A 12653-nucleotide genomic window follows, 5' to 3' on the forward strand; every position below is an offset into this window, starting at 1 on the left:
CTGAGGTTGAACAGCGGCCCATGTTTAGGTTGTAACTGAAGTCAGGAAGTCAAAAGGATTGTCAGAGAGGGAGGATCAAGTGAGAAGAGGTCGCAGTTGAGCACCAGTATTAAGAAGTAGCCAGAGAGATGGGAGAAGACCCAGCAGAGCAGAATCTCAGCAGTTATAGGTGGAAGGGGGACGGGGGATTAAAAAAAAAACAAAGAAAGAGAAAGAAAAAAAAGAATGGGTGAATAGTTTTTTGGTAGGAAGGAAGGCTTCCCTGGCCACCCTTTCTAAAATAGCACATTCCACTCCTGTCACTGGCTACTTTAGTATTCTTAGCACTTACCACCACCTATTTATTTATCTATCTATCTATTTATTTATTTATCTATTTATATATTTATCTATTTATTATTTATTTATTTATTTATCCCCCTGCTTCCTTGATCTAATGTAAGCTCCATGAGAGCAGGGAACTTTGTTTTATTTACTGGTTGTATCCCTAGTGCCTGCCCTCATGATAGGCCGTTATTCAATGTTGTGGAATGAATGAAGGAGTTCCCTGACAGGTCCCTCTTCCTTGCCTTTCCCATATCCATCTCCAAGTCTTACGTATTTTATCTTTTAAGCATTTCTAAAATACTTCCTTTCCACTGCCATCTCCCTGATTCAAATGATCATAATCTCTTGCCTAGACCAGGGATCAGCAAATGACGGCCCACAAGCCAAATATGGGCTGCTGCCTATTTTGGTAAATACAGTTGTATTGGAACACAGACACATCGATTCGTTTATCTGCTGTCTATGACTGCTTTCATGCTACTAAAAGAACGGAGCTGAGTCACTGTGACAGAAAGTCGCAAAGCGAAAACAATTTTCTATGTGGCCCTTTACAGAAAAGTTTGCCAACCCCTACCTAGTTGTGGGGACAGAGCCCCAAAAAGCAGTTTCCAGGCTCTCAGCCTCACATAGAAAGGTGCTGGCTCAGGTAGTAAATGGCCATCGACTGTGATCAAATGGCCATCAGCTGTGGCTAGTTGGCCGTCAGCTGTAACCAGTGAGCCATTAGCCATGAATATAACTGCCGTGGCTAGGCTAGTAGCAAAAAGAAAAAGGGGGAGCTAGCAAGAAGATGGTGGCTGAGTCTGCAAGCGGCACAGTGAGGGTTGAGAATTGTGTTGCTCCTGGTTCCTGTGTCTCCAACCCAGCCGCCAGTGAGAGTATAGTGGTGTGACTCCCTTACCTATGGCTCCGTGGGTGTTCCTTTTTGGCCTCACCATGTCCTGCGTTCTTATGTGGGGAGTGGGAGCTGAGACCCTGCAGGCCGCCCTGCGTGACACTTGGCGTAGTCGGCAGGATGCCCCTCACGACAAATGGCGCAGCAAGCAGGGTCCCCCGCACGACAAATGGCGCAGCGAGCAGGGTATGGTGTCGGCCAAAGCTCTCCGAAGGGCGGTGGAGCAGTTTGTGCCTATGAACACTCAGTTGCAGGAAGACTAGGAGGAGCAGCTGCCTGAGAGCTGGACCCCGTGGAAGGGTGGGAAGACATGGACGGTTCCCCAACCAGCAGAGGCCGGAGAAAGCAAAGGTCCTTTCGGCCCTGTGAGCTGGGAAGTGCTTGCTGAGGCAGCCCAGATGCAGGACTTGTAGTCCCAGGAGGAATGGCTTGCTGAGTCCTCCGTGGGAGCTGAGGGTGAGCTCAAAGTCATCCCTCACCCCCAGGACAGCCCTGGCAAATGACTATGGACTATGGGGAATTGCCTTCCATCCCTAATTTAATGGACAGCTTGACTATTTGTTTGGGAACATACCACCATGTAGAGGAACTGGCAGATGTTTGCTTTTGTGTCTTGACCGGCCACCATTGAGAATATGTAAGCACCTTGACTGTGAGCCGCTGTTGTTCCAGCATGGTACCCTGAGAGGCCCAGAGAGAGTGGCAGTGCCCTGAGAGCCCTGGCTGTGTCCAGGAAGTCTGGCTGTGTCCAGAGAGAGTGGCAGTGCCCTGAGAGGCCCTCGTGTGCCCGAGAGACTAGTGGTACCCTAAGAAGTCCAGGAAGTCTGGCTGTGCCCAGAAGTACTGGTGGTGCCCTGAGAAACCCTGGCTGTGCCCGGGGAGACTAGTGGTACCCTAAGAAGTCCAGGAAGTCTGGCTGTGCCCAGAAGTACTGGTGGTGCCCTGAGAAACCCTGGCTGTGACCAGAGAGCTTGGCTGTGTCCAGGAAATAGCATTCACCTCCAGGCTCCTCACACAGGGCCCCTCGCGGAAGACGCTTGTCGCATAGATTGTGAGGCGAGACCCTGTAGGGGTGGAGTGTGGGGACAGAGCCCCAAAAAGCAGTTTTCAGGCTCTCAGCCTCACATAGAAAGGTGCTGGCTCAGGTAGTAAATGGCCATCGACTGTGATCAAATGGCCATCAGCTGTGGCTAGTTGGCCGTCAGCTGTAACCAGTGAGCCATTAGCCATGAATATAACTGCCGTGGCTAGGCTAGCAGAGAAAAAGGGGGAGCTAGCAAGAAGATGGTGGCTGAGTCTGCAAGCGGCACAGTGAGGGTTGAGAATTATGTTGCTCCTGGTTCCTGTGTCTCCAACCCAGCCGCCAGTGAGAGTATAGTGGTATGACTCCCCTACCTATGGCTCCGTGGGTGTTCCTTTTTGGCCTCACCATGTCCTGCGTTCTTATGTGGGGAGTGGGACCAGAGACCCCGCCTGACACCCCGCATGACACTAGTAGATGCTAGTAGCCCCTGCAGTGCACTGAGCAGAACTGTGACCTGGCAGTTCATTCTGACTTGCCTGGAGAATGAGCTAGCTGTGGCTGGGTTTTCCCCCTTCTCCTAGAGGAAGGGGCTGCACCCAAGCTCAGTCTCATTGAACTGATACCTTCTTCACCCCAACAGTGGAGATTATAACATTCCGTGGACAGCTGGCATTCCCAGACTCCTATAAACTAGTGGCATCCCAAATTCAAACTGTCTATTGCTCAGCAGCTTGTGTATTCCTTCATTGACAAGACTGCCTCTTCACCCTTGCCCAATAAAAAGGGGGACTAGACAGTGAATATATGTTCTTACGGAGACCAAGCACTGCTCTGGCCCTCAGCGTGCCTCTCCATGGGATGACAGGAGAATGAAGGGTCTGTGCCTTCCCTTTTTTAGCTGTCCTGGCCCTATACATTTTTATTTTCCAAAATAAAGCCCATTACTTAACCCATGCAACGTGGCTTTGTGGAATTCACACAGGAGGCTGGTGACACTCAGACTGGCTCCATCTTACATGCCAATGAGGACCCCAAAGAGACACACCATAACTCAAGAGCCTCCTAACTGACCTCCCTGAATCCACATTGATTCTCTTCCAATTTATTCACCCTGCAGCCAGAGTGGGTCTTTCTAAACAAACCTTTCTTGTCTCCCATTCCCCACCTTCCCCCATACAACCCAACTTACAACACTTTAATGGCTTCCCGTTGGTCTTAAAATGGAACAAAATCTTTAACATGGCTTAGTAATTCCCAATTCGGGCCCCTGCCTTTCTCTCCAGGCTTATCTGCCACTGTTCTTTCCTCCATGAACTCCAGCCAAACATTTCCCCAGTCTCTTGTAAACTTGTTCTTTCCTGCTCCTGGACACTTCCTGTTCCCTCTCAAATGCTTTGCTTTGCCTGATTAACACCTATTCTTCAGTCTCAGTCAAATGTAACTTCGGTGCTGTTCTAAGAGCATCTGGAAATTTGGTTGAAATTTTACATGTATGATGATTTGGTTACTGTCTGTTCCCCACGAGACCATAAGATCCATATGTCTCTTTTTGGTCATTAGTTGCCTAGTTTATAGTGCCTGGCATAAAGAGGCTACTCAATGAAATTGGTTGAACACATTATTTTTAAGTATAATGTAGAAAGGAGCCAGGTCCCACAGACACATATTTTATTTACTCATGTATGAAGTGTCCAAAACAGGCAAATCTGTAGAGACAGAACATAGGTTAGTGGTTGCTTGGAGCTGGGGTGAGAAGGGGGCTTGACTGCAAACTGGCTTGATCTTATTGCAGTGTTAATGTTCTAAAATTACACTCAGTAAATTTACTGAAAATCATTGTATTGTACATTTAAAATGGGTAAATTTTATGGTATATGTAAATTACACCTCAATAAAGTTTTAAAAATAAAAAAATATATTAGTTGAATAAATGAAAAACTAGTTATTCTTGGAAATGAGACCTGCATCTTGTGTTAAATGTGTGTCCATGTTTCTGGATTTTGTATTTTATATCACTCACCCTGTATATTGTGCATGGGCATGTTTTAATACCTGGCAGTACATGTCAGCCCGTATTAATATTCTTTTAAATATATTTCCCGGATTTTTCTTACTCCTTGATTTGAAATAATTAGGCTTGGTATGTTACAAAGTTCCAGGTGTTTCTATGTACCTTTGAGTAAGCAGAAATAAGTACAAGGAAGTTCCGGTATGACATATGCCCTCTAAAATCAGATCTGGGATGCCTAGGAAGCATGTATGCTAGGGATCAAGTGTCCTTAATACAGAAGGACATTTGTAACTCTGAGCTAGATATTTCATGACTGATCTGGATTTGCTCTGATTTCAGAAATAAAATGCAATGCTATTGGGATGGGAGAGGTTTTAAAGCTGATCTAAATTTTTTGACTAATAACTTTAGCCCAAATATCCCCAGAAACAAAAGTTTAGTACCTGTCCAATCACTAGCTCTCTGATCTTGCTGAGCCCTTCCCAATGGACTTGCCTCTATTTCAGTTTGTGTTTACCTGGAAGCAGACCTGAATAAGGATGTTAGTGCAGGTAGACTGTCTGGGAGGAAACAGCAGTGAGGGGGTGGAGAGTGAGACAGGAAATGAAGAAATGATGAATGAAAGAAATGAAGAAATGTAGACTGATTCTTGACCTGGGGGTATTAACTCCCCTTTGCTCCTGAGGGGCTTCCAGGGCTCTGGAGAAAGCCCTGAGGCAGAAAAGCACCGCCTGTGACCTGCTTGAATTGGGACTTGTCCAGCTGCCCATCACTGTCCATCACAGCTGAGCTGAAATCTGAGGTTGTCCAAGGGGTGTGACTCAGGCCAGCGTCAGACAAGAGGGTAAAGAGCATCTTTCAAATGAAACTCCATAGACAACTGGGCATCCGGTGACATAACATACAATTTCCAGTGCAATTTCATATAAACAGGTGTTTTTTATTAGTGAAATAGGCATTGCTTTAAGGGTAGAAATAAACATGTCAAGGATCCCATGAAATGAACCAACTATACAAGCTACATGAAGAGCATTTTGGTCAGTATTTTAATAGCCACAAGCAATTAACTACAGTAATAATGCTCAGAGGGCCAAGTATAAAGGTCACCTTTTGCAGAACTCACATCTCCAGCAATTTAAATAAAAAATTAGCTTCCCTAAAGTAAAAACCCCAATAGGGGTGAGTTGTATAGTACTTGTTCCACTTGATGGTTAGTGAGGAAATAGAACCTAATGGGAAAAGCCTGGAGCTAAAAGTGGCACTTCCTGCCCTGTGTTCAACTCCCAATTTTCAACTCCCTGAGAGAAGTGAAGTAACCTCTCTCTGGTTTGCCCCTAAGTTGAGCATCACAGTACTGGACATCGGTGTTCTGTGATTGTGACAACCATAAAAACTTTAGGGGCATTTCCAGGATAATGGCTCCCAGAGACTGAACAGGAGGAATAGATTGTTATTTCCAACCTAAAACTATTTTTCTTAATGAATCTATAATCTTGACTGCAGTTTATGGGTTTGACACAGACTTCTCAGAAGGAAAATATTAAATGTGATGTTAAGCCAAGTAACTATTAAGATTCATTTGCTAGTAATATGCTTTTGTTCTCCCTGCCTGTGTGGGCTTCAGTCTAAAGGTATACAGCATTACCTGTTAGCATTCAATTAAAAATTTCCTCCTCACAGATGACTATATCCCAATAATAGGATGAACCAATGAGTACGCTCTGGCTTATAAGTTTTATCAGTGTGGAAAAGTGGATAAATATGCCAATTACCTAGTTAAATATTGATAAATTCAAAAAATCTAGATATTTGGTATTACTGAAGACAAAATATTTTCAATTTAGCTTTTCACATTTTGCTTATTTGGGGTATCTATAAGTTCTACCTTAATTCATAGAGATGTTGAGAGTTTAAAGAATTGCCCCTTCAAGAAGAGAAACATCACATATTGCGTAAGTAGACAGAAGGAAAATTGGGGCAAGTAAACTAAAACAATTTATTACCCCCACACAGGAATATCTGGAAAATCCATGGCTTTTTTTCTACATTAGTTTACATTGAAATCCAGTTTTAAACAAAAAGTCCTGTAGAATGATTCAGTTGTTAAGAAATTCTACGTGCACTTTGCCAGATTACTGTATACGTTTCTCAATCAAAAATGAGTACTGAATTTTGAGAATAAAAAAAATATGCCCTTAAATATGTTTGAGTTCTATGACATATGATGGTTCCCAGTCCTCCGACTTAGCTTACACTGAAAGCCAAGAGGTCTTCTGAAGAGCGGTGGCCTGACTTTTGTCCCAATGGACCTTTCTGAAAAGCATGTTCTGTGCAATATTCTAAAACACTCATTCTGTCAGCAAGATAACAGTCACAGGAAGTAAAAGATACATTTTTCTCTAGTCGGTAAGTGATAGTGAGGCACAAAACATTGAAACGAAGGGCATTTGAGGAAAGAACAATTTATGAAAACAATTTCAAAGTTACCAAAAAGTCTGCCTCAGAAAAAAATGTCTCTTTAGTGTAGTCAGACTTCCTGAAATATATGTGCAACTTGGGTTGTGGATGGATTTCCTATATTCATAAACAATTTTACAAATAATCACAATAGTATTCGAATTAATACAGTATCATATTTGACAAGGGTGATTGGGGGGGAATATCAGTTACTGATAACATTCTCCCAGGAGCACCTTTCCACATCAAGATCATTTTGACTAAAAAAGTAACCATCTCAGAACCAGCATTTAGTTCTACTCAATATGAAATATCTGTACTTGTGCTCACCAACATGATCTATGCATTCTTTCGCCTCAAAAGTACAAGTAAAAAATCCTCAGGTGCTTATCGCTATTAACCCATAGGTACCTCCCCCCACCCAACCCCTTCCTTACTTGAGTCCTATCCAGTATGAAAGTAGTCGGAAGGCCGACTTATTTTCCTGGAGGAATTAGGAACTGACGATTAGCATGAAATGCAATATGTAACTTTTTAAGAGGAAATTAGATGCATTTCAATGATGTACTGAATGAGGCTACCATTGTACCCTGGGTTCCGAACTCTTATTTACTCCTGGTTTTGGGTGAAATGAATGGAGGAATACAACAAAAAATGGTATTTATGTATTTTGAGTACAAAGTTTGGTGAATGAAGCATATCGAATAAGGTTAGACAAAGTAGCAGTAACAAGTGATGCAGAGATATTATAACCACAACAGTGGTCACAAAATTCTGGAGCTACCAGCACCCAACAACCAAAAAAATGTACTGTACAAGAGTTTATTAAATACTTGCTAGACATGAAAAACAAAACAATTGGTCAGGGACCACAGGATTTTATAAAGCCTAATGGCCAACATATCCTTTAACCTCCAGCCAGAATGTTCTCATCACTTGCCAGCTCTGGGTCTTCTCCCTCCTCTCCTAACAGACAACAAGCCTGTGAGGACACGGACGGTTTCCCCACATCGTGGTTCAGGTCAAGACGACACAACACGGTTCCTTCACTAGACTCAGGCCATGGTTAGGTTCGTATGAGAGGTGCTCTTTCATCTGCAGTTCCCTGCGACTCAGAAGAAAGAGGACAGTGAGTTTAGGTGTTCATGTCAGAAACTTCTGCACATGTGAAAAGTGGAGGGACGGGGTGCTGGAGGGAGGGGGAAGGAGAAGCTGATAGGAAGTCCTCCTCACCTCTGTGTTCTCTTGGCCTGTTTCTTCTTGCTCTTTCTTTAACATTCAGTCCTAACCCTCTCAAGGAGGCCTGCTCTGACCACCCCACCTGGATCCTGCAGCAGTCCCCTTCCTTGTATTCACCCAGACGATAACCCTCATCACACTCTATTGAATTTGCCTTCTTCTTGGCTTGACACCTACCAGAGAACAATGTCCTTGAAATGATGGTGGGTGCTCAGTAATTGTTTGCTTGCTGACTACGTGAAGATGGCTAATTGTAGGAGTAGTGATAACATTTACATGGGCTTTCATCTGTGCTTATGAAAATCTCAGTGACTGTCCAATGTCAGACTGGAGGTAAGATCCACAGGTAGAAATGGCAAAGCAGTTTCCTGACATCTAATTCGTGCTAACGTGATGGGCATGGGTTAAGACACATACTAGAAGAACACGGAAGGTAGGGAAATCTAGGCTAATATGATTCAGATGGTTTTAACCTATTTCATTTCATATTTCTATGTGCCTAAGATACTTAGTTGAGACAGCTAGGAGCAAAAAAATCAAAACAAACAAAAACACAAAACAATCTTCGTTGCAAAAAGGGAAGCTGCTGAAAATTTAAGAAAGGCTCTTATAGAAAAGGCTCATTAAAACCCTGGGTTGACCTGCTGGTCACTTAGGGAGGTCCAGCTAACTCTGTTTATTCCATCTATTTGGGGTTGTTCCTATCCCTCTAGGAAAGTAACTACAACCCTGCGTTAATCATTTATTATGCAATGATCACTCAGTGGTAGGTATTTTCCGATAATATATCAGGGACTCTTTCCAAGCAGGTTTCTGGTTGCCTTGCTGTATAATCTTATGGCTGTTTTATCATGTAACTAATGTTTGAGTTCGTACTAACTGCTAACACTGGGCCAAGTGCTTTATATTTACTGTATCATCTAATCTTCATGAAAAACTCCTGGGGGGGTGTGGGAGAGGAGTATTATCCCATTTTACAGATGGAGAAACTGAGGTGAAGTTTCTAGGGTTGTACAGCTATTAAGTGGCAGAACCTGGATTTGAACCCAGGCAGTCTGACACCAAAGCCCAGGTGCTTGGCTGTTACACATTTTTCCTCTTCTTTCAGATTATTTTCAAAGACATTAAGCTTACTCCCAGAGATCCATTCTCATCAAAAGAGCCCCAAACATTGTACCGTTTTATCACTCCTTCTTTGACAAACTTCCCTTGCTTCTCATTTGGTCCAGCATAAAACCGTGCCCAGCATAAAACCGCAGAACCCACCCTAATGAGCCAGCTGACAGCCCCTCAATGAAGACCAGTTGAATTTTTCAGGCAAAGTTACCCAATAAGAAAGAAATTCCTTCAGTCACTGCTCACCTCATCCATGGATCTCTGTCCTCGGCATGCAAGCCAGGTGAAGATCAAACCGAAGAACACACCCAGCGCCATGACAATGTAGGGTATGTTGGTGACGATCAAAGTAGTGTTAATCACAGACTTCAGTCGACTTGCAGTCTCTTTATCAATGAGAACACTCTAGAAGGGGCAAGAAAATAGTATTGCCTTGATTACTAAATATCCGGTGTGTAAAGTTTTTTTTTTTCTTCTGTATCTTTCTTCCAAATCATTAAACCCAATTTGGATATGTCCGTCTGTTAGCAAACCAGAGATACTGAAAATCCATTTATAAATTAGAATAACTAGAGGGGGTATTTATTCATTAAATGCCTTTTCTCCTGAAGACAAGTTTTACTCTCAAAATAGGTTGGAAGGAAGACGGAAAAAGTATTCAGAAATACTGAGATAATATCATCTTGTGTTTTGTATCAGACAACTTCAATTCGTTCTTCAAACTCCAGCTCAGCCTAACCTCTTTCCGGTTTTCTCTGGTCACCTCTGGCCTGGTTAATTTTCTGTGCTTCCAGCTCACTCTCCGAAATCCTCCATCACTGTTTTCTCACTCTGCATTGTAACTCTCTCTTTACATGTTGGTCTCCTTGTGACTGTGAGGGCTTCGAAGGCAATCAATTTATTTCTGTCACCTCAACACTGGGTATAGCACCCTGCACATAGTGGGTGCTCAATTAATGTCAGTAGATTAAATGAATGAAACACTGTAGCAATGGTATGTGGAAAGTATAATTTCCCTCTTGGTTATATCTATATTAATCAGAGGTCTCAACAGAAAGTGTTCAGGGGAAGACTTGAGGCTAACCAGAGTTCCGGAGGGTATTCTAACTAAGGAAATGTTCTAGAATAACTTTCTGTATGAAGGGCAAAGGTATTATCACCTTAAACTGTCATGGGTGAGGTATCTAAAAAGCTTAATTACATAAAAATTATTAGCAAAAACTGGGACTTTGAGCTTAATTCAGACTCAATTTGCATTGGATTGAGGCAGAGGTTGGGGACCTAGAGTTGGTTTTTCCAATAACTGGCCAAGGCCCATCAAGGTCAGAGTCTCCTCCTCTGGAAGAAAGGAGGGGGAGTGCAACCTCCAAAGTCAGTTTCAGGTCTCCCTGGACTCAATAGGGTCTTTAACAACAACAACAAAAAATCAAAGCAAAAGTTCGAGCAAAGGGGACTTCAAATATGCCACGACTATGAACATCAGCTGGCAGAGTAGGGCCATTCCTCATTTTCAAAAAGCCCTTCTTTCATGCCCCTCCCTGCAAATAATAATGACGACCCAGGATCAACTACAATATAGGTCTTATAAATTGATAAACATTGCCTGAATTTTTCCTATGAAACAATGAGCACCTTCTCTTAGCAATGTAATCATAAACTCTTCAAAAGTTTATAAATGTGGCTACCAACATAAAGCTAAATAAACAAAGAAAGATATAAAGCTGTATTTACAGTATGGTCTCAACTATGTAATATTAAAACCAGAAAAATACTGAGGCAACACAAGCAGATGTCAATCGCATTTCTCTCTAAGTGATAAGCTCATCCGTGGTTCACTTTTTAAATATTTTTTTTTAGTTTCCTAAGAGTTCTATAAAGAACACATGTTAGTTTTACAAACTGTAAACCATTAAATTGGCTTTTTTTTGTTTTTACAAAGTTGCTATTAGAAAAAATTTTACAACACATTGTTGAGGAAAATAAAACAAGTTAAAAACATGTCAGTCTGGCTCTGGTTTTGTGAAAAATGACTTTAATGTTCCTTCTTCTTGCTAATCTTTGTTACTAAATTTTATACAAAGAACACGTATTTTTAGGGAAAAGAGAAAAATAATGTAAACTTTAAAAAATGCTGCTGCTAAAAACAAAAGCCAGCCTAGTGAGAATTTATTGAGGGAGAAAACCCCAGCAATTTCCCCTCAAAATTGGCTGGAAGAGACAGGGAAACTGAGGAGACAGAACTATAGTAAATGTGATATGTGATTCAGTAAATGTGATATGTGATTCAGTTGTTTTAAATAGTGAATGTTTTCTGAGCTTTCAAAATATACCTTTATTTAAGAAATTTCAATTTACACCTAATATTTAGACATAAAATTTCTGTGGGCACACAGTGAAAGAGATATTTCTTCAGGGAAACTCCTTTTGTTTGAAGTAAGACAGGATCTGTTTCCTGTAATTCATGATATATGTATGTTTACCAGTAAGTAGGAAAAACTCCATGCTATGAAGGCTGAAGCACCATGTATCCCTGAAATTAATGGGCATGTAGCACGTTTTCTTAGTATATGTGCTGCCGAAGTGAGCACAATCACATTTTTTTAAACCATTTCTTTAACCACCTCAAACAAATGTTTATTAATGTTGCCAGTTATTTTAATTTTACTCTTTTCCTCCTCCTCAACTAAGGAACAGTAAAATGATGACATTTTACAAACTGGCAGGGTTTCAAAAAGGAGGAGACACGAAGAAAGGTTTAATTGGACATCTCTCTGAGAGTTGGCTATTTATTCTGTTTCAGCAGTGTCTGACATTGCTTCGCTGACCTTCGCAGTTTGTGCCGTACATAACTGGCTTCCCAGAAGGGAGTTTCACCCAAACATGTTTGTGAGAAAGGAAATTTCTTTCTGACATTTTCAAATCTCAGTCATAGGTGGCTTCACACAAACACATAAATTTTCTGAGGACAAACAGGTTTTTGCAAATCACCTTTCCCCCTTTCTCACATCTTAAATGACGCATAGCTACAGCAGCAGATACCATAATGAAAGATTGCCAAGCTTCCACAAGTAAAACATACTGGTGGCTCTCTCCCAGGACTCACCTCATTAACATGCATCACCGGGAAAACCATGGTTCTGATGTTTCCCGTTTCGCTACAAAGACAAAAGATGAGATCATTTTATAGACATCCTCAGTGTGATGGCACACTGGTCTGGAGAGACAAGTTTATATGAAAATTCCAACACACTTATTTCATTGAATTACTCGAAACTCATGCAGACTTCTTAGTTATCTTTGCAAACATATCAATCAGAAGTTAGATTCCAATCTGTCAGTCTAGAAATTCCAAGTGTTGCACGTTTATGTAAACTGTTTTTATCAAAACACAAGATGCTGAAAACAAATTCACCCGGGTGATTACTATTCTCCCAAGAGTTATCAATGGGGAGGCTATGGAACAGGGGTGTCCAAACTGCGGCCCGCAGGCCAACTGCGGCCCGCAATCCATTTTTAATTGGCCCGCAGCAAATTCCAAAAATATATTTAGTTTACTTAAATAAACCAGGGGAGGCAATACGTAC

The 12653-nt window shown here is 41.9% G+C and overlaps 1 protein-coding gene across 2 annotated transcripts in view; it reads right to left on the reverse strand.

The window, feature by feature from the left end:
• Positions 1-6234: 6234 nt before the first annotated feature.
• Positions 6235-12653, reverse strand: part of SCARB2 (scavenger receptor class B member 2) — a 54149-nt gene continuing 47730 nt past the window's right edge. For both annotated transcript variants that reach the window (XM_033105800.1, XM_033105799.1), the window contains exons 10-12: positions 12173-12224; positions 9316-9474; positions 6235-7819 (exon numbers count right to left, since the gene is read on the reverse strand). In XM_033105800.1, coding sequence (XP_032961691.1) covers positions 7781-7819; positions 9316-9474; positions 12173-12224 — 250 coding nt within the window. In that variant the 3' untranslated portion in view covers positions 6235-7780. The remainder of the gene's footprint in view (positions 7820-9315; positions 9475-12172; positions 12225-12653) is intronic.

Source organism: Rhinolophus ferrumequinum, chromosome 5, assembly GCF_004115265.2.
Source record: "Rhinolophus ferrumequinum isolate MPI-CBG mRhiFer1 chromosome 5, mRhiFer1_v1.p, whole genome shotgun sequence".
Taxonomy (NCBI): domain Eukaryota; kingdom Metazoa; phylum Chordata; class Mammalia; order Chiroptera; family Rhinolophidae; genus Rhinolophus; species Rhinolophus ferrumequinum.